The 27,540-nt window shown below is 41.3% G+C and overlaps 1 protein-coding gene across 1 annotated transcript in view; it reads right to left on the bottom strand.

Annotated features, from left to right (window-relative positions):
- The window catches only part of CMTM7 (CKLF like MARVEL transmembrane domain containing 7), a 101,946-nt gene that overhangs the window by 4,321 nt on the left and 70,085 nt on the right, over window positions 1-27,540 (bottom strand). Inside the window, 1 exon segment of the mRNA XM_037825667.1 lies at window positions 17,106-17,204. Coding sequence (XP_037681595.1) covers window positions 17,106-17,204 — 99 coding nt within the window.

The following is a 27,540-nucleotide window of genomic DNA, read 5'->3' as shown; positions in this document are numbered from 1 at the left end:
TCCATTCACCTCATTGTGTGTCTCACAGCTTCACTCCTTCTTGTAGTTGCTCAATATTCCATTGTTTGCATACACCAAAGTTCACCATTCTGTTCCTCAGTTGGTGTACCCTTAGGCCACCTCCACCCACTGCAACTCATGAATACTGCCTCCATGAACACCAATGTGCAAATTTCCATTTGTATTAGTTAGGGTTCTCTAGAGAAACAGAATCAATGAGAGGTGTCTCTGACTATCAAATTGTAAAAGTGACTCATGCAACTGTGGGTATGCACGAGTCCAAATTCTGTAGAGCCGTCAACAAACTGTCAGCTCCAAGGAAGATGTCCGATGAACTCCTCAGGAAATAAACCGGCAACTTCAACGTACTCCTCAGGAAATGAACTGGGATCTTGGACGAACGTGTTTGATGAACTCCTCAGGAAATGAACTGGCAACTTCAACGAACTCCTCAGGAAATGCTTCACTGGGCAGCCGAAGAAGAAGTGAAGGTCCTCTATCTGTCCTGCTTATGTCTTCAACTGATTAATTGGATCAAATCCAGCCAATTGCATTCTCTCATTGAGGAAGACACGCCCTTTGGTGAGTTATCAGTCACTGCTGCAGTCAACTGACTGATGATTTAATCAACCAGCCTGTTGGTTTATTAACCAGCCTCAAACGTCCTCACAGCAATTGTTAGGCCAGTGTTTGCTTGACCAGACAGCTGGGTCACCTGGCCAAGTTGACACAGGAACCTAACCATCACACCATTCATGTCTCTGCTCTGGGATCTTCCAAATACATACCCCATAATGAGGTCGTAGGACCTTATGGCCCCACATACTTAGCTTCTTGTGGAGCCACCATAGTGACCTCCAGAAAGGCTATACCATTGTGCCACCTCATCAACAGTAAATAGGTATTTCCCTCTCTCCATGTTTTCTCCAGCACTTTTACCTCTATTTATATTTTTTCCTACAATCTTATAGAGATATATTCATATAACATACAACCATCAACAGTGTACAGTCGTTCACGGCATCATCACATAATTGTACATTTATCACCACAGTCAGCACTTGAACATATTGATTATTATGAAAAAGGTTTTTTTTTTTTTAGTGAATAATAGAAAAGATAATAAAAAGAAAAATAAAAATGTCATACAATACAATATAATAGTAAGGACAGAAAACAACACCACTACCAAGAATCCCATATCCCTCCCTTTTATCCCCCTCTCATACACATTTAGCTTTGGTATATTGCCTTTGTTACATTCAATGGAAGCATATTACAATGTTACTGTTGACCATAGACTCCAATTTGCTTTGATTATGTTTTTTCCCCAAATACCATCCCTTTTTCAACACTCTGGATGGCTGACATTCATTTGTTCTCCCACATGTGAGAACATTTTTATATTTGTACATTTAGCAAGTCATTGGCCACTCCAGTTTTCCCCAAGTTATACAGTCCCAGTCTTCATCATCTATCATTACCTCTGGTGTCATACATTCCCCTATCCCACCTCTTTCAGCCTTACTCACCGATATCTTTATTCATGTACTTACAATATTGTGCTACCATCACACAGTATTATGCTATCTATTTCTGGATCTATACAATCAATCCTGCTGAACATTCTGTAGTCCTTCAGCATCAAATGCCTGATCTCTACTCTCTATCTCCTGGTAGCCTGCGTTATCAGCTTTTCACTTTCCAAGTTTGCTCACTAATGTTAGTTCATATTAGAGAAGCCATACAGTATTTGTCATTTTGTTTCTGGCTAACTTCACTCAACATAATGTCCTCAAGGTTCATCCACGTTATTATATGTTCCATGTCTTCTGTCTTACAGCTGCATAATATTCCATCATGTGTATACACTACAGTTTGCTTATATACTCATCTGTTGATGGACATTTGGGCTGCTTCCATCTCTTGGCAATTGTGAATAATGCTGCAATAAACATCGGTTTACAAATGTCCGTTTGTGTCTTAGCTTTCAGTTCCTTTGAGTATATACTTAGCAATGGAATAGCTGGGTCATATGGCAAATCTATACTTAGCTTCCTGAGGAACCTCCACACTGTCTTCCAGAGTGGTTGCACCATTCTACATTCCCACCAGCAATGAATAAGTGCCTCTTTCTCCACAACCTTTCCAGCACTTGTAATTTTCTGTTTTTTGGATAATGGCTATTCTGGGAGGGTGAGATGATATCTCGTTGTGGTTTTGATTTGCATTACCCTAATAGCCAGTGAAGTTGAGCATTTTTTCATATGTTTTTGAGACATTTGTATTTCTTCTTTGGAAAAGTGTCTGTCCATGTCTTTTGCCCATTTTTAAATTGGGTTGTTTGTCTTTCTGTTGATAAGTTGTAGGATTGCTTTATATATTCAGGATATTAAACCCTTATCTGATATGTGGTTTCCAACCATTGTCTCCCACTGTGTAGACTACCTTTTTACTTTTCTAACAAAGTCCTTTGATGTAAAAAAGTGTTTGATTTTGAGGCGATCCCATCTGTCTATTTGTTCTTTCGTTGCTTGTGCTTTGGGTGTAAGGTCTAGGAAACCACCTCCTATCATAAGATCTTTAAGATAGTGTCCTATGTTTTTTTCTGAGGGTCTTACAGTCTTAATGCTTATGTTTAGGTCTTTGATCCAATTAGAGTTAATTTTTGTATAAGGTGTGAGGCAGGAGTCCTCTTTCATTCTTTTGCATATGGATATCCAGTTCTCCAAAGACCATTTATTGAAGAGGCTGCTCTGTCCCAGTTGATTTGGCTTGACTGAGTTATCAAAGATCAATTGTCTGTAAATGCGAGAGTCTATTTCTGAACACTCAATTTGATTCCATTGGTTGGTATCTCTGTCCTTATGCCAGTACCATGCTGTCTTGAGCACTGTAGCTTTGTAATATGCTTCAAAGTCAGGTAGTGTGAGATTTCCCACTTCATTCCTCTTTCTCTAGATATTTTTGGCTATTCAGGGCACCTTGCCCTTCCAAATAAATTTGGTTATTGGTTTTTCTATTTCTGCAAATTAAGTTGTTGGGATTTTAATAGGTATTGCATTGAATCTATAAATCAGTTTGGGTAGAGCTGACATCTTAATTACATTTAGTCTTCCAATCCATGAACACGGTATGTTCTCCCATTTTTTTAGGTCCTGTTTGACTTCTTTTAGCAGTTTCTTGTAATTTTCTTTGTATAGGTCTTTTGTGGCCTTGGTTAAGTTTATTCCTAAATACTTGATTCTTTTGGTTGCTACTGTAAATGGAATTTTTAAAAAATTTCTTCCTCGTGTTGCACATTACTTGTGTATAAGAACACTACAGATTTTTGTGTGTTGATCTTGCAGCCTGGCATTTTGCTCTATTCATTGATTAGCTCTAATAGCTTTGCTGTAGATTTTTCATATATAGAATCGTGTCATCTGCAAACAGTTAAAGTTTCACTTTTTCTTCTCCAATTTGGATGCCTTTTCTTTTTCTTGCCTGATTGCTATGGCTAGAACTTCCAGCACAATGTTAAGTAACAATGGTGACAGTGGGCATCCTTGTCTTGTTCCAGATCTTAGAGGGAAAGCTTTCCGTCTCTTCCCATTGAGTACGATGTTAGCTGTGCGTTTCTCATATATTGCGTTTATCATATTGAGAGAATTCCCTTCTATTCCTATCCTTTGAAGTGTTTTCATCAAGAAAGGATGTTGAATTTTGTAAAATACCTTTTCTGCGTTGATCGAGATTATTATGTGGTTCTTCTGTTTTGATTTATTGATGTGGTATATTACATTAATTGATTTTCTTATGTTGAACCAGCCTTGCATACCTGGAATAAATCCCACTTGGTTGTGGGGTATAATTCTTTTAATGTGCTGCTGGATTCCATTTGCGATTATTTTGTTGAGGATTTTTGCTTCTATAGTCATTAAAGAGTTTGGTCTATAATTTTGTTTTTGTAGCATCTTTCCTGATTTTGGTATTAGGGTGATGTTGGCTTCATAGAATGAGTTGGGTAGCCTTCCCTCCTCTTCAATTTTTTTTGAAGAGTTTGAGCAGGATTGGCATTAATTCTTTCTTGAATGCTTGGTAGAATTCACATGTGAAGCCATCTGGTCCTGGGCTTTTCTTTTTTGGGAGCTTTTTGATGACTGACTCAATCTCTTTGCTTGTGATTGGTTTGTTGAGGTCTCTATTTCTTCTCAGGTCAATGTTGGTTGTTTATGCTTTTCTAGGAAGTTGTCCATTTCATGTAAGTTGTCTAGTTTATTAGCATATAGTTGCTTATAGTATCTTCTCATTATCTCCTTTATTTCTGCAGGGTCAGTAGTTATGTTTCCTTTCCCATTTCTGATTGCATTTATTTGCATCTGCTTTTTTTTTTTTTTTTTTTTTTTTTTTTTTGGTAGCCTAGCTAGAGGTCCATCAATTTTGTTGATTTTCTCAAAGAACAAGCTTCTGGTTTTGTTGATTCTCTCTATTGTTTTCCTGTTCTCAGTTTCATTTATTTCTGCTCTAATCTGTGTTATTTCATTCCTTCTGTTTGCTTTGGGGTTTATTTGCTGTTCTTTCTCCAGTTTTTCTCCAGGTGGACAGTTAATTCCTCAATTTTTGCTCTCTCTTTTAATGTAAGCATTTAAGGCAATACATTTCCTCTCAGCACTGCCTTTGCTGCAGCCCATAAGTTTTGATATGTTGTGTTTTCATTGTCATTTGCCTCAAGGTATTTACTAATTTCTCTTGTAATTTCTTCCTTTACCCATTGGTTTTCTAAGAGTGTGTTGTTTAGTCTCCATATATTTGTGAATTTTACAATCTTCTGCCTGTTATTTATTTCCAACTTCATTCCATTATGATCTGAGATAGTGCTTTTTATAATATCAATATTTTTAAATTTGTTGAGGCTTGCTTTGTGACCCAGCATGTGGTCTATCCTAGAAAATGTACCATGAGCACTCAAGAAGAGTGTGTATCCTGCTGTTGTGGGGTGTAGTGTTCTATAAATGTCTGTCAAGTCTAGTTCATTTATCATACAATTCAACGTCTCTGTTTCCTAGTTGATCCTCTGTCTAGATGTTCTATCCACTGATGTGAGTGGTGTATTGAAGTCTCCATTATTGTGGTTATCTACTTCTCCTTTCAGTGTTCTCAGTGTCTGCCTCATGAACTTTGGGGCACTCTGGCTTGGTGCACAAATATTTATGATTGTTATGTTTTCTTGATGAATTGACCCTTTTATTAATATATAGTGTCCTTCTTTGTCTCTCTTAACTGTTTTACTTTTGAAGTCTACTTTGTCTGATATTAATATAGCTACTCCCGCTTTTTTCTGGTTGCCGTTTGCATGACATATCTTTTTCCAACTTTTCACTTTCAGCCTATTTTTGTCCTTGTGTCTAAGGTGAGTTTCTTGTAGACAGCATATAGATGGGTCCTGTTTTTAAATCCATTCTGCCCGTCTGTGTCTTTTTATTGGGGAATTTAATCCATTAATATTTAGTGTTATTACTGGAAGGGCAGTACTTTCTTCTATCATTTTGTCTTTTGGATTTTATATGTCATGTCTTATTTTTTCCTCTCTCTCTTTTTACCCTTCCTGATAATCTTCATTTCTACAATCTTCTCCAAACCTCTTTCTCGTCTTTTCCTATCAGCCTGTAGCGCCAATCTCGTATTCATGAACTCTCTGTGTCTGTTTGTCTAAAAATATTTTAATCTCTCCCTCATTTTTGAAAGACAGTTTTGCTGGATACAGAATTCTTGGTTGGCAGTTCTCTTTCAGTATGTTGAATATATAATACCACTGACTTCTTGCCTCTATGGTTTCTGCAGAGAAATCTGTATGTAGTCTTATCGAGCTTCTCTTGTATGTGATGGATTGCTTTTCTCTTGCTGCTTTCAGAATTCTCTGTCTTTGACATTGGACAATCTGATCAATAAGTGTCTTGGAGTACATCTATTGGGGTCTATTCTGTTTGGGGTGTGGTGTACTTCTTGAATCTCTAATTTTCTGTCTTTTATAAGAGTTAGGAAATTTTCAGTGATTACTTCTTTTATTATTCTTTCTAGCAAGGGCCTTTTAATATATTCCTTCTGTTCCTGACAGCCCTATATGGTGGGTCCACCATCCTCACTGTGTGAGATGCACAAAGAGCTGAGGTTAAGGTGGTCACATAGCTAGAAAGTGGTAGGGCAGAGTTTGAACCCAGGTCTGAGATTCTCTGTAGGTGCTTGTTTTATCTAGCATTTCAATTTACTTCCCATTTGGGCTTGGTTTGAAACCAGTCCTATAGGTGAAAGCAGCTCTTACAACAAGCCGCTCCAGTCTTTCTCAAACAGGAGTCTATGATTACAAAATATTTAGCAACCTAAATAGTCCAGGCTGTACCAATGAGAACAGAGCAACCAGTATGTGGAGTCCTCGAAGTCCCCTGGCTGGGCCAGGTGTTAGTCCTTGAGTGGCTGGATCCAGAGAGCTTGGTGTGGCTGGGATGGGGGCCAGTGTGTGGAAGAATATGGAAGAATTCCAATATTGTAACAATTCCAGGTACACCAGTATATACCTGCTCAATGTCTTGGGTCTGTAGATATTGTCTAGGCCCTGTAAATTCTCTGCAAGTATTTTAAAATTTAGTGTTTTTGGTTCAACAGTAATCTACAAACAATAATATAAGCTTATTCTGAATCTTTTATACCAGAGGTTGGCAAACTACAGTCCGGTGGGCCAAATTGCCACCTGTTTTTGTAAATAAGTTTTTATTGAAACACAGCTATGCACATTTGCTTATGTATTGTCCATGGCTGCTTTCACATTATATTGGTCAACAGAGACCCAATGGCCTACAAAGCCCAAAATATTTACTCTCTGGACTTTCGTAGAAAATGTTTGCCAACCCCAGGTCTACGAGACTACTTTATAACCAGGAACTGCTAGATAACTTCAGAGCTCATGTTTGGGTTTATATTTATAAATGAGTTGGGGCCAAGCCATTGTATTTTAATTATCCTGAGCTAATGAAGAAAAATGTGACCTGTAAATTTTAATTTGGATTTAAAAAATTTTAATGTTAAAATTGATTTTATTGTTGTTGTAGTGTTATATTTCATTTGTCAACATGTTCTGACTTTATAGCCATGTAGTAAGTTAGAAGCAGAGGTATTTATGTGTGTGTGTGTGTGTGTGTAAGCAGGTTGAAAATTTATTAGATAAACATGTGAGAGAATATACTGGCACTCTTGCAAAGACAAAGGTGAGAATGGAGACAGAGGCCCTGGCAATGTGGGGCCATTTGCTTTTGCAGATTAGCTTTACTTACTCCTCCTCCCCCTTTCTTGTTCCAGGCTCTTTCCCCACCCTCCCTCCCTCCCTTCTCTCCATTTGGGTGGGTCGGTTGGTGCGCAGGCCTTCCTGACCTTGACTGACCGTCCTTGCTCAAGGGCTCCTTCATCTTCTCTCCCGTCTCCCTGTTGTAGCCTGTCTCAACCTCCTCTTCAGAGAGTTCTCACCCCTTAATCTTAAGGGTTGCTGAGGGACAAGGGTCTGTCTTTTGTAGCTGCGTTTTGCTTGTCAGAAGGTGCAGGCCCTGCCTGACGGGACCAATCACTTTCTGGCTATCTCATTTAAAATTGAGAGGGCAGGAGTCCGGAAGAACAGAATGGTTGGAATGGCTGAAAATCCTCGCATCTTTACTGGTTTGGTGTGAAAGGCTTCTAGTCTGTAAGAAATAAACTTGGTGAGAAGCTTAAAAATCCAAGGGCTGATCAACAGCAAGAGGAGGATAGAAATGAGCGGGTCTGGGAGAGGCATTAACCAAGAGAGACTGGGGATGAGGAAAGGAACAACTAACCTTTAGGTCCAAGAGTGAATCCTAGCTGGGAAGCTTGTTTCTGCTCAACTGGGGAATAAGAGGGTACATGTGGCAAGTTAAGGGGCACAGGAATGAGGCTTAGTAAGGGTCTGATTGATTGTGCTGCGGCTTTGGTTGCCATGTCAAGCCCAGTTATTTCCTCAAGACATGTTAGTATTATTTTTTTTGATGGTAGGGCAATGAAGTACAGCTATTTCATTGGCATTTAAAAGATTATCTCCTGGTAGTGTTTACTTGGGGGACAGCCTCACTCCACTGCTGCATGAGCACACAGGGCTAGGAAGACATGGCCTTTCTTTGGTCCTAGTTCTAGAGCTCAGGTGACAGCAATTAGTTTTGCTTTTTGTGCTAAGGGCTGTGGGGACAGGGCTTGAGCTTCACTCTAGTTTGGCTGAATATCTGATAAACTATAGCAGAAATTTTGTCCTGTTTTACGTATTTACTAGGGTTATGTTAATTAACAGAACATAATTTATATACTTGCCTTGTTTTTCTTTTAAAGTCCTTTCTGTTGAAGTTTGGCTTATAGCTGACTAATAAAATAGGTTTTAAGCATTATTTGCCTTTCCGGGGAGTCAGAGATGCCGAGGTCTTCATGCCTAGTTTTATGTTTACACAGATTTTAATAGAATTATATGAGAATAAGTTACGGCAGTGCTCTTTTCCTTTTTCTGGATCCATCTAGTACTCAAATGTGACGAAAGCTGACCTAGCCCAGTCCAACCTCCTCTTTATAGATGGGAACAGGGCACCCAGGGAGCAGGAGGGCCTTGGGTGGGGGTTCACTGAATAGTCCTGGAAGAAGCATTCACAAACCATTGCGGTCTTTTTTTCTCTGGAACTTTGAAGACTGGAGCCATTTTCCTTATTTGTGAACAGCACTGGCAGCCGTGGCAGCTACAATTTATTGAACACTTACTAGGAAACAGCTGGCGTTCCAAGATCTTTATCTTTAACCCTCACAACAACTCAGCGAGGCTGTCTTTCCCCATTTCACAAGCTAAAGAAACAGAATCACAGAAGGCCAATTATTTCACCTAAGGCCACAGAGAGAGCAAGGGGCAGAGACCAGGTTTGAGCACAGGGAGCCTGGCTCCAGAGTCCATGCTCTACTAGACCTGTCATCCAGATGTTTTCAGACTCACATCCAAAAAAAAGGCCTCAGGTTTGCTACATCCCCCTTAGTGCCTGACTGAACTCGCCAGCTGAAGTTACATAGGGATGGCCCAGGAGTGGTCAGATGAAGGGCAGGGTTTTCAGTAAGGCTTTGTTTTTTTCTTCAAGCCTGGCTGCTGGTTTGCATAAACAGCTGCTGCCCCAGCCCACACCCATCTCTCTTTCCCTGAGTTCCCCTTCCTTGGCTCCTCTTGTATCAATTGTCTGCACCACATAATTAGCCAATTAGATCCTGCCCTGGCCTCTCATTGTCTGTTCTACACAATTAGTGTATTATATATCATCCCAGTCTCCAACTGTGTCTGCATTGCATAATTGAACAGTTTATTATAGTTACATAATGCTATTCTAGATGACATCGCCTTGTTTGCTACTTGTCTCATGTGCCTTGGCCTCACTCATCTCCTAAGCCAGAGTACTACTTTCTCATAAGGAGGGACCATACTTTTATTTCTTCTGGCTCCCCCATGGCCCAGGCTTGGTCTGAGGCCCCAGGACCGTATATGAGAAATGCTAACTATTGGGTGGATTCCAGGGTTAATATGATTATGTACAACCTGAATCATAAAACCCAGTGGGACTCTCCCCGAGTGGTCCCTGAGGCAGAGTGGGCATGAATTTCCTCTGTGCCCCTTCCGCCAGCTTGCCCTGTGGGCTGAGCAGGTGGCAACCTGCAGGTGGCAACCACCACCACTGACCTCAGAGACGGCATGGGGGTGGGACAGTGGGGGTGTTTAGGGAGGTGCAGAGGCTGGGAAGCCCCTGTAATGAAGCTCTGCCTTGTGCAGACCTTTGGAGGACACACTCCCTCTCCCAGTAGAATTCCAGGAACCAACCCACTCCCAGCCTAAAGTCTGGAGAATTCTGATAACATGTGTAAGTGAAAGGCAGTGACGGTCACAGACAGAGCTTTTATCAAAACTCATTTAAAAAATATTGCCTGAACATTGGTTAAGCAAATCAGCACTGGCCCATAAGCCACTGAGATGGTTAGGTTCATGTGTCAACTTTGCCAGGTAATGGTGCCCAGCTGTCTGGTCAAGCAAGCACTGGCCTAAATGCTCCTGTGAGGACATTTTGTGGACTTAAATCATCAGTAAGTTGATTGCATTTATAGCTGATTATATCAGTTGAAGTCTTTAAAAAGAAAGTGATGACTTCAGCAGTCAGAAGAGAATTCTCATTTCTACTTCAGTCAGCCAGCCTCTCCTAGGGATTCATCGAAGACTTTCATCGGAGTTGCCAGCTTGTAGCCTGCCCCACAGAATTTGGACTCTGCATCCCCATAGTTGCGTGAAACACTTTTTAAAATCTCATATTTACAGTTGTCTCCTATTGGTTCTGTTTCCCTAGAGAATACCGAATAACACAGCTTTGGTACTGGGAGTGGTTCTTGAGAAACCGAGTCTTAAAAATGGGTTTTTGCAGTTGGTTTTATACTCTGATTAGATTCAGTGGCACTAATGACTATTTCCAGTAATCAAGATGGCATTGACAGTCCATGGCATGAGTTGGCAATAGAGATAGACAAAATATCACCATTTGATTCTGCTACCCATACACTTACAAGAGGCAAGGCTCTGGGTGACAGTGCTTTAACACCTTGAGAGAGTTTTGTGCAGTCAAAAGGTATAATGATATTGGCTGGTTGTTCCTAGATATGCTGGATACAGTTTTAAAAGAAAGGTTTCAAATCTGCAACTTAGGCACTATATAAAGATGTAAAAGTTTCTATGTGTGCCCTGAAAGAAAATCTCATTTCCTGTGGCCACAGACTTGAGATCTCAGAAAACCAGAACCAGCGTCTCATTGTGTGAGTAGCAGATTTATAATGTAAATTAAATTCTCAACCTTGCAGGGCATCTGCTGTTAAAGTGAGGACAATAATTGGAAGGGAATGCGATCCTGAAAACTGCAGTGGGGACATATGGGTTGAATGGCAGTGGGGACACTGAAACACTAGATTCTGCTGAGTCTTTGCTAGATAAACCTGTAATGGTCTGCCCTGAGGAAACAGCCACCTCACCTCCAGCCTGCCTTGAGGAAAAAGCTTTTCAACCTCCAGTCTGCCCCAAGGAATCTGCCATTCAACCTCCACCTGACAAAATTAATCCTCCAGTGCCTGCTAAATCTGTAACCCCTTCCCCTGAGGAAATAACCCTCACTCCTCTATCTGGGAAGATTAATCCTGTTTCACCAGATGAAAATGCAATGGAATGTCCTAGGTAATGGGCTTGAAAGACACTTCTAATTCTTTTCATGACCCACCCTCACCTCCAGTTTTTGCTTCAAGACCTATATCTACACTAAAGTCCCAACAGGCCCCAAAAGGTGAGGTATAAAGCGTGACCCATGAGGTGGTACACTGTATGCCAAAAGAACTGCAAGAGTTTTCCAATTTTTATAGACAGAAATCAGGGGAATATGTGTGGGAATGGATACTCAGGGTGTGGGATAATGGTGGAAGGAATATAAAGTTGGATCAGGCTGAATTTGATATGGGCCCACTAGGAAGAGACTCTGCATTCAATGTTGTAGCTTGAGGGGTTAGAAAGGGCGTTTAGTTTGTTTGGGTGATTGGCTGAAACATGAATCAAAAGGTGGCCAACATTACCTGAGGTCAAAATGCCAGAACTGCCTGGTATAATGTAGAGGAGGGGATTAAAAGGCTTAGAGAGACTGGAATGTTAGAGTCGATTTATCATGGAAGACCTGCTCACCCAGCCCAGGAGTGTCCAGAGGACACACCTTTCACCAGGACTGTGAAGAATAAATTTGTGAGACTAGCTCCGTCATCCCTGAAGGGCTCTGTAGTCACCATTTGCTGTAGATCAGAAATCACTGTGGGAACTGCTGTCACTGAGCTGGAATCCTTAAACACAATGGGAATAATCAGATTCTGAGTTGGAAGAAGCCACGTGGCAGCAGTTAATCACCAAAGGCAAGGTGGGCATGGTTACCATAATGGAAAACTTTGGGCTCAAAGCAGCAGTCAAAATAATCTGAGTCATGGAGACCTATGGCATTGGTTAGTAAATCATGAGGTACCTAGAAGTAAAACAGATGGACAGTTCCTACTTGATCTGTATAAGAAAAGGAGTTCTAGGTAAAGTGAACAAAAGTTTAACTTGAATGACAAAAACAGAATCACAACTCCTTTGTTCCCCAGACTTGACACAGTTTATATACCTAGAGCCCCCTGAATGAGGGGAAGGCTGGGTCCCCTTGGGAAAGGACCCTGTTACATTGCCAAAAATTTACACTGTTAATCTTCCTCCCAGCCTTCCCCAAGGAGACCAACAGCCTTTTACTTGGATAACTGTGCACTGGGGAAAAGGAAATGATCAGACATTTTGGGGGTTATAAGACACTGACTCAGAAGTGTTACTATTCCAGGAGACCCAAAAATATCACTCTGGTCCACCAGTCAGAGTAGGGGCTTGATGGAGTGTTAGCTCAGGTCCATCTCACAGTGGATCCCAGGACCAATTCTGTGGTTATTTCCCCAGTTCTGGAATGCATAATCAGAACATACTCAGCAACTGGCAGAATCCCCACATTGGTTCCCTGACTTGTGGGTGAAGCTATTATGGTAGGAAAGGCCAAGTGGAAGCCACTAGAAGTGCCCCTGCCTAGCAAAATAGTAAATTAGAAGCAATACTGGATTCCTGGAGGCATTTCAGAGATTAATGCCACTCTTAAGGACTTGAAGGATGCAAAGGTGGTGTTTTCTGCCATGTCTCCATTCAACTTTGCTATTTGGCCTGTGCAGAAAACAGATGGGTCCTGGAGGATGATAGTGTATTATTGTACACTTAACCAGGTGGTGATTCCAATTGCAGCTCCTGTTCCAGATGTGGTATCATTGCTTGAGCAAATCAACACATCCCCTGGTACCTGGTATACAGCTACTGACCTGGCGAATACTTTTTTCTCAAAGCTGTTAGTAAGGACTACCAGAAACAGTTTGCTGTCAGCTAGCAAGGCCAGCAGGATACCTTCACTGTGCTACCTCAGGGGTGTATCAACTCTCCAGCCCTATGTCATAATATTGTCTACAGGGATCTTGATCGTTTCTCCCTCCAGCAAGATATCACACGGGCCAATTATATTAATGATGTCATGTTGATTGGACCTAGTAAGCAAGAAGTAGCAACTACTCTAGACTTATCAGTAAGGAAACTGTGTGTCATAGAATGGGAGAAAAATCCAACAAAAATACAGGGGCCTTCCACCTCAGTGAAATTTCTGGGTGTCCAGTGGTGTGGGGCATGTTAAGATATCCCTTCTAAGGTGAAAGATAAGCTGTTGCATCTGACCCTTCCTATGACCAAAAAAAGAGAGGCACAATGCCTAGTTGGCCTCTTTGGATTTTAGAGACAACATATTCCTCATTTGGGTGTGCTACTCTGGCCCGTTTACTGAGTGCCAAAAAAGCTGCTAGTTTTGAGTGGGGACTGGAACAAGATGAGGCTCTGTGACAGGTCCAGTCTGCTGTTCAAACTGCTCTGCCACTTGGATCATATGATCCAATGGTGCTGGAAGTGTCAGGACAAACAGAGATGCTGTATGGAGCCTTTGGCAGGCCCCTAAAGGGGAATCACAATGCAGGCCCTTAGGATTTTTGAGAAACGCCTTGCCATCCTCTGCAGATAACTACTCTCCTTTTGAGAGACAGCTTTTGGCCTGCTACTGGGCCCTAGAAGAGATCGAACGCTTAACCATAGCCCACCAAGTCACCATGAGACCCGAGTTGCCTATCAGATGTTGTCTAGGTGTTGTCTGACCAACCAAGTCATAAAGTTGGGTGTGCACAGCAGCACTCTATCATAAAATGGCAATGGTATATATGAGATAGGGCTTGAGCAGGTCCTGAATGCACAAGTTACATGTGGAAGTGGCCCAAATGCCCATGGTATGCAGTCCTGCAACACTGCATTCTCCTTCCCAGCCCAGAGCTTAGCCTTACAATCAGTTGACTGAGGAAGAGAAAACTTCAGCCTGGTTACAGATGGTTCTGCACAATATGCAGTTACCACCTGTAAGTGGACAGGTGCAACACTGCAGCCCCTTTCTGGAATGTCCCCGAAGGACAGTGGTGAGGGGAAATCCTCCCAGTGGGTAGAACTTTGAGCAGTGTACCTGGTTGTTCATTTTGCTTGGAAGGAGAACTGGCTGGAAGTGCATTTGTATACTAATTCATGGGCCATTGCCAATGGTTTGGGTGGATGGTCAGGGACTTGGAAGGAACATGAGTGGAAAATTGGTGACAAAGAGGTCTGAGGAACAGGTATGTGAACAGACCTTTCTAAATGGGTAAAAAAGATAAAGATATTTGTGTCCCATGTGAATACTCACCAGACGGTGACTTTAGCAGAGGAAGGTTTTAATAATCAAGTGGATAAGCTGATCCGTTCTGTGGAAACCAGTCAGCCTCTTTCCCCAGCCACTCCTCTCACAGCCCAAAGGGATCATGAACAAAGTGGTCTTGATGGTAGGGACGGAGGTTATACATGGGCTCAGCAACATGGACTTCCACTCAACAAGGACGACCTGGCTACAGTCACTGCTGAGTGTCCAATCTGCCAGCAGCAGAGACCCACACTCAGTCCCCGATATGGCACCATTCCCTGAGGTGATCAGCCTGCTAGCTGGTGGCAGGTTGATTACATTGGACCACTTCCATCATGGAAGGGGCAGTGATTTGTTCTCAATGGAATAGACACATGCTCTGGATATGGGTTTGCCTTCTCTGCACCCAGTGCTTCTGTCAAAACTACCGACCATCCGTGGGCTTACAGAATGTCTTATCCACCATCATGGTATTCCACACAGCATTGCTTCTGATCAAGGAATACACTTCACAGCAAATGAAGTGTAGGAATGGGCACATGCTTATGGCATTCTCTGGTCTTACCATGTTCCCCATCATTCTGAAGCAGCTGGGTTGATAGAATGGTGGAATAGCCTTTTGAAAGCTCAATTAAGTGCCAACTAGGTGGCAATACCTTGCAGGGCTGGGGCAGTGTTCTCCAGGAGGCTGCGTATGCTCTGAATCAGTGTCCACTTTATGGTGCTGTTTCTCCCATAGCCAGGATTCATGGGTCCAGGAATCAAGAGGGGGAGGTAGGAATGGCACCACTTACTATTACCCCTAGTGATCCACTAGAAAAATTTTTGCTTCTTGTTCCTGGAACCTTAAGTTCTGCTGGTCTACAGGTCTTAGTTCCACTTCTAGCAGGAGACACAATAAAGCCATTGAACTAGAAGTTAAGACTGCCACCTGGCCAACTTTAGGCTTCTCATGTCTCTGAGTCAACAGGCAAAGAAGGGGATTACTGCACTGGCTGGGGTGATTGATCCTGACTATCAAGGGGAAATAGGACTGCAACTGCACAATGGAGGTAAAGAAGAGTTTTCCTGGAATACAGGAGATCCCCTGGGGCATCTCTTAGTACTACCAGGCCCTGTGAGTAAAGTCAATGGAAAACTGCAACAACCCAATCCAGGCAGGACTACCAATGGCCCAGAAACTTCAGGAATGAAGGTATGGGTCACTCCACTAAGCAAAGAACCATGGCCAGCTTAAGTGCTTGCTGAGGGTAGAGGGAACATGGAATTGTTAGAGGAAGAAGGTAGTGATAATTATGAACTACAACCATGTGACCAGTTACAGAAACAAGGACAATGATATGACTATTTCTTTCTTGTTATGTGTAAGTTTTTATTTGTACATAAAGCAAATATCTTTGTTTTCTTTTCTATGTTATCCCTTATCATATGATATAAGTTGCATTGTTCATGTTGTAGTATTTAAGTTATAGGAGATCAAGTTTAAGAGTGAATATTACCCAAGGACTTGCACCTTATTCTGGAGAGACTTAGTACGTTTCTGGTTGTATACAGGAAGGTGAGAATTGTTAGAAGAAAAATATGGCTGTTACTGTTTTTTATTTAGAGATTAAGTATGGTTTAAGGTGATGTGTATGGCTGCCAAGCTGACAAGGGATGGACTGTGATGGTTAGGTTAATATGTCAATTTGGCAAGATGATGGTACCCAGTTGTCGGTCAAGCAAGCACTGGCCTAAGTGCTACTGTGGGGACATTTCGTGGACTTAAATCATCAGTAAGTTGACTGCATTTATGGCTGATTATATATACAATCAACTAAGGGGAGTGTGTTCAGCAATGAGAGACGTTTAATCCAGTTAGTTGAAGCCTTTAAAAGAGAACTGATAACTTCAGCAGTCAGAAGTGAGATTGTCATCTCTACTTCTGCCAGCCAGCCTCTCCTGGGGATTCACTGAAGACCTTCATTGGAGTTGCCAGCTTATGGCCTGCTCTACAGAATTTGGACTCGTGCATCCCCACAGTTATGTGACACACTTAAATCAGATGGCAGACATCTTATGAATCTCCCGCAAAATGTACATGTATATGTACACACAGATATTTGTGTATATATTTATGTGTATGTGGGTATCTCCCACAGCACTGTATTTTTGTACATTTCCATGCTACTTCCATTCATGGCTATCAGGTGGATCAATTTTTCACTTCTAAAGGTACGGGAGTGATGTATTTATTTCCTGGCTTGTGTACAGTTAAAAATCAGAAGTGAAAAGCTAGGACTCATAACAGACATCACTAGTTGATCACAGCACCCCCACCCCCCGACTCCCACCCCTGGGCCTAAAAGAGGCCTCAATCTTTCTCTACGCTGTGCTAAGGCAGCCACAAGCAAACAAGCAGAGTGGGCATGTGAATTAAATCATCTAAGGACCTATTTGCTGCCTGATTTAAATAGTGGCTGTAAGAGAGTGGCCTAGGCCACTGTGGCCATTTGAATTTGCTGGCAGCCCAGATGATCCACCTTCCAAGACCTTCCTTCTGCCATGGGCCCAGGTTTTAGGTTCTTTGGAGACCACAGCTGGCTGGATCAGGGTGGATATTGATTCTGTGAAATAAAGGTACCAGAAACCACCCCCTCTTCTGCTCCTGTCAGGAAGAAAACGAGCACTTGAAACATGAATTCATTCCTAAAGGCTCTCCTGGGAGCACATCCTCACCGCTCCGGCTACCAGTCCGCTCTGGCTGTAACTCCTGGAGGCTGCCACGATGGAGGCGATGAGGAGGAGCAGGGTACCAATTACATAATGCAGAAGTTCCTGGGGGCAAAAACAAAGCAAAACAGTGGGTACGCAGATCTATTCCTGGTTCTTAGAGAGCAGCTGGGTATCAGAAAAGATGAAAAGGAGGGGAGGGAGCGACACTTCCCTGACAGGAGCAGCAGCTCACAGGCAACAAATACAGAAGGCTGGCCAGGAAGAGGCCAAGCAAGAGAGAAAGGAAAGATGTGGGGAGGGCAGAGGCAGGAAAGGGACAAAGAGAATGGAAGCTTCTCACATGAGCAGAGATATCCTCTAAGGACTGCTCTACCCACAAGATCAACTGGTTGATGGTACCTTTGACTTCCGGCCAAAGCTACTAAAAAGCAAACAAGCCTCTTGCAACTCTCCAGCTGGAAAGTTTAAAGATACCCCAGCTCTGAGGAGCAAAGCCCCTTATAGAGATGCGTGTTTTTCTCCTCTGCTTCAGAGAATGTTCCAGGCTGGCAATGTGCTGGCTTTGTGTGGCTGAGCGGAGTGCCAGCCCACTCTGCACAACCCTGACAGTGGACTTGAGAGATGCTTGGGCCCCTTGGATTCAGAGCCAGCACCTAGAAAGAGGTCAGCAGCCCTTCTGTGAAATGTTTTGTAGGTGTGTGGCAGGAGCTGGCTCAATCATGCTTAAGTTAGTTTGGTTTTGTCCTCATTCTGTCATTCCCTCTCCACTTCTTTCCAGATCTGTGCCCTCAGGCCAAGCCTTGCCAATGGCTGGGATGACTCTGCCTTTCCTTCTCACCTTGACGCATGGGCTGCCCATTTCCATCCCATTTACTTTCCATGGTTAAAAGGGCATCACTGCAGACCCTGGATGAGGCTGGACTTCCATCATTTGCCAAGGTGGGACTATTTCCACCTCACCCTTCTGTCTCCCCATTAACACCAGATCAGAGGGGAACCAGTTTCATATATAGCACTCACTCCAAATCCAGAGTGCATCCTTTTTTGTTGTCTTCAATGAGAATTCAGAAATAATTCCTCATGAAGATCTGCCCAATGGAATAAAACTTAAACTTTGGAAAAGCATTCCACTTTTAAGCCACTGCTTGTCTCTAAGCCGTGCAAAATCAAAGACTCTGATTTCTCCCTTAGTTCTAGAAAGGAGTATCACAAGGTGAACCACAAAGTTAAGAGACGATTAGTAACTAGAAAAGATTCCGTCTCCAAGACACTTAACATGATGAAAGAGGAGAGTAATATGTTTATGCAATGTCTGCATCAGGAAAGCCAGGAAGAGTGTGTTCTCAAAAGAAGCAGAGAGGGGCCGTAACTTTCAAAGAGGCCTTAGAATGCCGGAATGCAAAAGTTATTTCTTTCAAAATAATACAGTGGTTAGTAACATTAAACATGAATGGATAAATAATCCAATCAAAAGGCAGAGACTGTTAGACTGGAAAAAAAAAGATGCAAGAATATGCTGTCTATAGGAGACACACTTTAGATTCAAAGATACAAATGGTTTGGAAGTAAAAATACAGAAAAGATATATCATGCAAACAGCAATCATAAGAAAGTTGGAGTGACTATATTAATATCAGACAAAATAGACTTTAAAGCAAAAAATGTTACTAGAGAGATAAAGGACATTTTAAATGAAAAATGTTATATCAGGAAGATACAACAATTGTAGAAATATATATACCTAATAACAGAGCACCAAAATACATGAAGCAAGAACAGAGAAATGAAGAGAGAAATAGATACTAATAGTTGGAGACTTCAATACCCCACTTTCAATAATGGGTATGTGCTGGTTTAGATGTATTATGCCCCCCAAAATGCCATGTTCTTTAATGCAATCTTGTGGGGCCAGATGTATTAGTGTTGATTAGGGTGGTCCCTATTGATTGTTTCAATGGAGATGTGATGCAATCAACTGTGGGTGAGACCTTTGATCAGTAATTTCCATGGAGGTGTTACCCCACCCATTCAGGGTGGGTCTTAATTAAATCACTGGAGTCCTATAAAAGAGTTCACAGACAGAAGCAGCTCAGAGCAGTTGAGAGTGACATTGGAGAGCACCTGAGGGAGAGATTTTGGAGATGGTCATTGAAGGCAGACTTCTGCTTGATGCTTTGGAGATGCTAGCCCAGAGTTTGCTCTGGAGAAGCTAAGAGAGGACAAAACACCCCAAGAGCAACATTTTGAAGAATGCACAGGAGCTGAGAGAGGAGCTGGAACAAAACCCGGCATTAGCAGATGCCAGCCACATGCCCTCCCAGCTAACAGAGGTTTTCTGGACACCACTGGCTTTCCTTTGGTGAAGATATACACATGCTGATGCCTAATTTGGATATTTTCATGGCCTTCATACTGTACATTTGTAATCAAATAAACCCCCTTTATAAAAGCCATCCCATTTCTGGTATTTTGCATAACAGCAGCATTAGCAAACCGGAATAGATTTTGGTACCAAGAGTGAGGTGCTACTGAATTTGCAAATACCAAATATGTTGGGATGGCTTTTTTTTTTTTTAAGACTTTTTTTTTTTAACTTCATTTTACTGAGATATATTCACATACCACGCAGTCATACAAAACAAATCGTACATTCGATTGTTCACAGTACCATTACATAGTTGTACATTCATCACCTAAATCAATCCGACACCTTCATTAGCACACACACAAAAATAATAATAATAATAATTAAAGTGAAAAAGAGCAATTGAAGTAAAAAAGAACACTGGGTACCTTTGTCTGTCTGTTTGTTTGTTTCCGTCCCCTATTTTTCTACTCATCCATCCATAAACTAGACAAAGTGGAATGTGGTCCTTATGGTTTTCCCAATCCCATTGTCACTCCTCATAAGCTACATTTTTATACAATTGTCTTCGAGATTCATGGGTTCTGGGTTGTAGTTTGATAGTTTCAGGTATCCACCACCAGCTACCCCAATTCTTTAGAACCTAAAAAGGGTTGTCTAAATTGTGCGTAAGAGTGCCCACCAGAGTGACCTCTCGGCTCCTTTTGGAATCTCTCTGCCACTGAAGCTTATTTCATTTCCTTTCACATCCCCCTTTTGGTCAAGAAGATGTTCTCCGTCCCATGATGCCAGGTCTACATTCCTCCCCGGGAGTCATATTCCACGTTGCCAGGGAGATTCACTCCCCTGGGTGTCTGATCCCACGTAGGGGGGAGGGCAGCGATTTCACCTTTCAAGTTGGCTTAGCTAGAGAGAGAGGGCCACATCCGAGCAACAAAGAGGCATTCGGGAGGAGGCTCTTAGGCACACTTATAGGGAGGCCTAGCCTCTCCTTTGCAGCAACCGTCTTGGGATGGCTTTTTAAATGGATAAGGGGAAGATTCTAGAAAGACAGTGAGGACCTTGATGGAAAACACCTAGACTGTTTTGAAGAGACTGTTGGTAGAAATATGGACTCTAAAGATAGCTCTGATGAGGCCTTGAACAGAAATGTTGACTGTGACTGCCAACTGGAAGAAAGGCAATCTTTGTTTTAAAGTGGCAGAGAATTTGGCAAAATTGAGTCCTGGTGTCAGATGGAAAACAGACTTTGAAAGTGACAACCTGGGATGCTTAGGTCAAGAGATCTCCAAACTACATGTAGAAGATGTAGCCTGGTTTCTCCTTGGAGCTTATAGTAAAATGCCAGATGAAAGAGAGAAACTCAGAACTGAACTCTTGGGTACAAAGAAACCAGAAACTGATGGTCTGGAAAGCTCTGGGTTTCCAGAAAGTGAGACACCAGAAGATAGTGCCCCACATGAGGATTTAACCAAATATGGAACCCAACCACCACTTCAGTACAAGCCAGGATAAGAGATGGAGTTATCCAGAAAGGATTCATGGAAAGTCCTACTGTCTGATGGTTTTGACCCCTTTATGCTTCCTACCAAGCCAGCAAGATTTTTGCAAGATCTGTATAGACAGAGCCTTGCTGGTCTGGACTGGAGGGGTCAGAGAAGGAACAAATTGAAGGAAAAATTTCTTCCAAAACAGAACCATGGAAATTGAGGTCTAGAGTCAAGAAATCTGGGATAAGGAAAGCAGAACCCATGCAGGTGGAAAGGGTGTTTGCCCCGGAGGCAGAAGGTGGGCCTGTCACCTAGATGCTCAGGAAGAGAGCTGCCACCCCAGGCCTCAGAGAGGGTGGAGCACATTCCCTGGGGATGGGGGAGAGCCTGGGCACCACCCACTGTTCTGAAGGGGTTGAGCGTGTGTGCCCCAGAGAAGGAAGACAGTCTGGGTGCCACCGCAATGTCTGAGGAGGGTGGGGCTGAGAAGGTGGTCTCCCCAACCTGTGGATATGTTGGAGCACTTACCCCAGTGTTTGGAGAGAAAAGGGCTGCTGCAAAGGTCCTTAGGAAGAGTTGGAATCCTGCTCTCTCAAGCCCCAAGGATGCAAAGTCATTTGATAAATGACTCTCAGACTTTGAAATCTAATGGAGTATGCCCTGCAAGCTTTAGGAACTGTTTTGGTCCCATGAACCCTGTTTTCCTTTGAATTTCTCCCTACAGCAATGAGAATGTTTTTCCTAGGACTGTCCCTCCTTTGTATATTGGCAGCAAATAACTTGTCCTAAGTTTCACAGGTCCACAGCTAGAGGGTAATTTTGCTTTAGAACAGACTATGCCTGTAACTGACTTGTATGATTTTGTACTTACCTATTGTTACTGAAATGATTTAAGTTTTCGTGATATTGTGATGGGATGAATGTATTTTGCATATGCAAAGATCATGTCATTTTGGGGTCCAGGGGGTGGAAGGTGCTGGTTTAGATGTATTATGCCCCCCAAAATGCCATATTCTTTAATGCAACCTTGTGGGGGCAGATGTATTAGTGTTGATTAGGTTGGAATCTACTGCTTGAGTGTGTCCATGGAGATGTGACTCAATCAACTGTGGGTGAGAGCTTTCATTAGTAATTTCCATGGAAGAGTTACCCCACCCATTCAAGGTGAGTCTTAATTAAATCACTGGAGTCCTAGAAAAGAGTTCACAGACAGAAGCAGCTCAGAACACTTGAGAGTGACATTGGAGAGCAGCTGAGGGAGAGATTTTGGAGATGGCTGTTGAAGGCAGACTTTTGCTGATGCTTTGGAGATGCCAGCCCAGAATTTGCTCCAGAGAAGCTAAAAGAGGACAAAACACCCCAAGAGCAACATTTTGAAGAACGCACAGGAGCTGAGAGAGGAGCTGAAACAAAACCCAGGATCAGCAGATGCCAACCACATGCCTTCTCAGCTAACAGAGGTTTACTGGACGTCACTGGCCTTCCTTCGGTGAAGATATATGTGTGCTGATGCCTAATTTGGACATTTTCATGGCTTTCAGACTATAAATTTGCAACCATATAAACCCCCTTTATAAAAGCCAATCCATTTCTTGTATTGTGCATAACAGCAGCATTAGCAAACTGGAACAGGGTTGAACAACAAGGCAAAAGAGATCAACAAGGAAATAGAAGACTTGAACAAACATAATAAAATGAGACCTAATAGACATCTATAGAACACTCCACTCAATAAGAGAAGAATATGCAACTAACCCATAACATTCTTTGCAATATTCTCTATAGCTACTCAATAAATTGTAGTTTGAAAGTTATCACCTTTCTGTATCTTATATATTACAATAAGGAAAGAATTGAACTGTGGAACTGTGACCCATAACATTCTTTGAAATTACTTATATAACTCTTGTTAAATTGTACTTTGAAAGTTATCACTATGTATATATGTTAAATTTCACAATGAAAAAATGTACAAAAAGAAAAAAAACATACATTCTTAAGTGCATATGGAACATTCTCTAGGACAGATGACACAAAACAAGCCTCAATAAATTGAAAAGGAATGACATAATACAAAGTATGTTCTCCAACCACAATGGAATGAAATCAGAAAGCAATAACAAATTTGGGGAACTAACAAATATGTGGAAATTAAGAAACACATTCCTAAATAACCAATGGATCAAAGAAGAAATAAAAAAAAAAAGGATTAAGAAAATAGTTTGAGAGGCGGGGCAAGATGGCAGAGTGGTGAGGAGCAGAATTTCGTCTCTCCCCTAGAGCAGCTGGCAATTACCCAAGAACTATATGAAACAGTGCTTTCAGGGTCTCCAGTAACCAGTCACGCATTGGACGCAAGTTTGGAATTGGAGGAAAAGCTGAGATCGCAGCAAACATTGTAAGTTCCCCGGACCAGGGGTCTGGCGCCCCTCCCCACCCAGACCTCATAGACTGTCTTGCTGCCAGCTCCCTGAAAGGGGGGAAAAAAACACACCAAAAAACAGCAATCTGCTGAGGGCAAGAAGGGAGGCTCAACCCAGCCTCAACTGCAGGGTCAATTCATCAAAACATAACAGTCATAAATATTTATGCACCAAACCAGAATGCCCCCAAATTCATGAGGCAAACACTGCGATCACTGAAAGGAGAAATAGATACCTCTACAATAATAGTTGGAGACTTCAATACACCACTCTCATCAATGGATAGAACATCTAGACAGAGGATCACTAAAGAAACAGAGATGTTAAATTGTATGATAAACGAACTAGACTTGACAGACATTTATAGAACACTACATCCAACAACAGCAGGATACACTTTTTTCTCAAGTGCTCATGGAACATTCTCTAGGATAGACCACATGTTGGGTCACAAAGCAAGTCTCAACAAATTTAAAAATATTGATATTATACAAAACACTTTCTCAGACCACAATGGAATGAAGTTGGAAATAAATAAAAGGCAGAAGGTCATAAAATTCACAAACATATGGAGGCTAAACAACACCCTCTTAGAAAACCAGTGGGTAAAGGAAGAAATTACAAGAGAAATTAGTAAATACCTCGAGGCAAATGACAATGAAAACACAACTTATCAAAACTTATGGGATGCAGCAAAGGCGGTGCTGAGAGGGAAATTTATTGCCCTAAATGCCTATATTAAAAGAAAAGAGAGAGCAAAAATTGAAGAGTTAACTGCTCACCTGGAGGAATTAGAGAAAGAACAGCAAACTAACCCCAAAGCAAGCAGAAGGGAAGAAATAACAAAGATTAGAGCAGAAATAAATGCAATTGAGAACAGGAAAACAATAGAGAGAATCAACAAAACCAGAAGTTGGTTCTTTGAGAAAATCAATAAAATCGATGGACCACTGCTGGCTAGGCTAACAAAAAAAAAGAGAGAACAGATGCAAATAAATGCAATCATAAATGGGAAAGGAAATATAACTACCGACCCTGCAGAAATTAAGGAGATAATGAGAAGATACTATGAGCAACTATATGCTAATAAACTAGACAACTTAGATGAAATGGACAACTTCCTAGAAAAGCATAAACAACCAACATTAACTCAAGAAGAAATAGATGACCTCAACAAACCAATCACAAGTAAAGAGATTGAGTCAGTCATCAAAAAGCTCTCAAAAAGGAAAAGCCCAGGACCAGATGGTTTCACATGTGAATTCTACCAAGCACTCAAGAACGAATTAGTACCAATCCTGCTCAATCTCTTCAAAAAAACTGAAGAAGAGGGAAAGCTACCTAACTCTTTCTATGAAGCCATCATCACCCTAATACCAAAACCAGGCAAAGATACTACAAAAAAAGAAAATTATAGACCAATTTCTTTAATGAATATAGACACAAAAATCCTCAACAAAATACTTGCAAATCGAATCCAGCAGCACATTAAAAGAATTATACACCACGACCAGGTGGGATTTATTCCAGGTATGCAAGGCTGGTTCAACACAAGAAAATCAATTAATGTAATACACAACATCAATAAATCAAAGCAGAAGAACCACATGATCATCTCGATTGATGCAGAAAAGGCATTTGACAAAATTCAACATCCTTTCTTGATGAAAACACTTCAAAGGATAGGAATAGAAGGGAACTTTTTCAATATAATAAAGGCAATATATGAAAAACCCACAGCTAACATCACACTCAATGGGGAGAGACTGAAAGCTTTTCCTCTAAGATCAGGAACAAGACAGGGATGCCCACTATCACCATTGTTATTCAACATTGTGCTGGAAGTTCTAGCTAGAGCAATTAGGCAAGAAAAAGAAATAAAAAGCATCCAAATTGGAGAGGAAGAAGTAAAACTTTCACTATTTGCAGATGACATGATTCTATATGTAGGAAATCCAGAAAAATCTACAGCAAAGCTACTAGAACTAGTCAATGAATACAGCAAAGTAGCAGGCTACAAGATCAACACGCAAAAATCTGTAGTGTTCCTATACACAAGTAATGTGCAACAAGAGGAGGAAATCAAGAAAAAAATCCCATCTACAATAGCAACCAAAAGAATCAAGTATTTAGGAATAAACTTAACCAAGGACACAAAAGACCTTTACATAGAAAACTATAAGAAACTGCTAAAAGAAATTGAACAAGACCTGAAAAAACAGAAGAACATACCATGTTCATCGATTGGAAGACTAAATATAGTTAAGATGGCAATTTTACCTAAACTGATTTACAGATTCAATGCAATACCAATTCAAATCCCAATAACTTACTTTACAGAAATAGAAAAACCAATAACTAAATTTATTTGGAAGGGTAAGGTGCCCCGAATAGCCAAAAATGTCTTGAGAAAGAGGAAAGAAGTGGGAGGTCTCACACTACCTGACTTTGAAGCATATTACAAAGCTACAGTGCTCAAAACAGCATGGTACTGGCATAAGGACAGATATACTGATCAATGGAATCGAATTGAGTGTTCAGAAGTAGACCCTCACATCTATGGACAACTGATCTTTGATAAGGCAGTGAAGCCGAAGCAACTGGGAAAGAGCAGCCTGTTCAAAGATGGTGTTTGGAGAACTGGATATCCATTTCCAAAAGAATGAAAGAGGATGTCCATCTCACACCTTATACCAAAATTAACTCAAAGTGGATCAAAGACCTAAACATTAGCACCAAGACCATAAAACTCTTAGAAGAAAGTGTAGGGCAATATCTTAAAGATCTTGTGAAAGGAGGTGGTTTCTTAGACCTCACACCCAAGGCACGAGCAACCAAAGAACAAATAGACAAATGGGATCTCCTCAAAATTAAACATTTTTGTACATCAAAGGACTTTGTCAGAAAAGTCAAAAGGCAACCTACACAATGGGAGATGATATTTGGAAACCACATATCAGATAAGGGTTTAATATCCCGAATATATAAAGGAATCCTGTATCTCAATAACAGAAAGACAAACAATCCAATTAAAAAATGGGCAAAAGACATGAACAGACATTTTTCTGAAGAGGAAATACAAATGGCTCAAAAGCATATGAAAAAATGCTCAACTTCACTGGCTATTAAGGAAATGCAAATCAAAACCACAATGAGATATCATCTCACACCTATCAGAATGGCCATTATCCAAAAAACAGAAAATGACAAGTGCTGGTGAGGATGTGGAGAAAGGGGCACACTTATTCATTGTTGGTGGGAATGTAGAATGGTGCAACCACTCTGGAAGACAGTATGGAGGTTCCTCAGGAAGCTAAATATAGATTTGCCATATGACCCAGCTATTCCATTGCTGGGTATATACTCAGAGGAACTGAAACTTAAGACACAAACAGACATTTGTAAACCAATGTTTATTGCAGCATTATTCACAATTGCCAAGAGATGGAAACAGCCCAAATGCCCATCAAAGGACGAGTGGATAAACAAACTGTGGTATATACACATGATGGAATATTATGCAGCTGTAAGACAGAACAAAGACATGGATCATGTAATAATGTGGATGAACCTTGAGGACATTATGTTGAGTGAAGTTAGCCAGAAACAAAAGGACAGATTCTGTATGATCTCACTAATATGAACAGACATTAATGAACAAACTTTGGGAGTTAAAAGCTGACAACACAGGCGACCAGGAGATAGAAAGAGGGCAGAGATCAGCCATTTGATGCTGAAGGACTACAGAATGTTTAGGATTGATTGCATAGATCCAGAAATAGATAGCATAATACTGTGTGATGGTAGCACGGTATTGTAAGTACACTGAACAAAGATGTCTGTGAGTAAAGCTGAAAGAGGTGGGATAGGAGAATGTATGACACCAGAGGTAAAGATAGATGATGAAGACTGGGACTGTATAACATGGCAAAAACTGGAGTGGCCAATGACTGTTACTAAATATACAAATATAAAAATGTTTTTGCATGTGGGAAAGCAAATGAATGTCAACCATGTAGAAATTTGAAAAAGGGATGGTATTCAGGAAAAAACGTAATCAAAGCAAACTGGAGTCTATGGTCAACAGTAACATTGTAATATACCTCCATTAAATGTAACAAAGGCAATATGCCAATGCTAAATGTATATGAGCGAGATAT

The sequence above is a fragment of the Choloepus didactylus genome, chromosome 1, assembly GCF_015220235.1.
Source record: "Choloepus didactylus isolate mChoDid1 chromosome 1, mChoDid1.pri, whole genome shotgun sequence".
NCBI lineage: Eukaryota > Metazoa > Chordata > Mammalia > Pilosa > Megalonychidae > Choloepus > Choloepus didactylus.
This window is presented reverse-complemented; position numbering and strand designations above follow the sequence as displayed.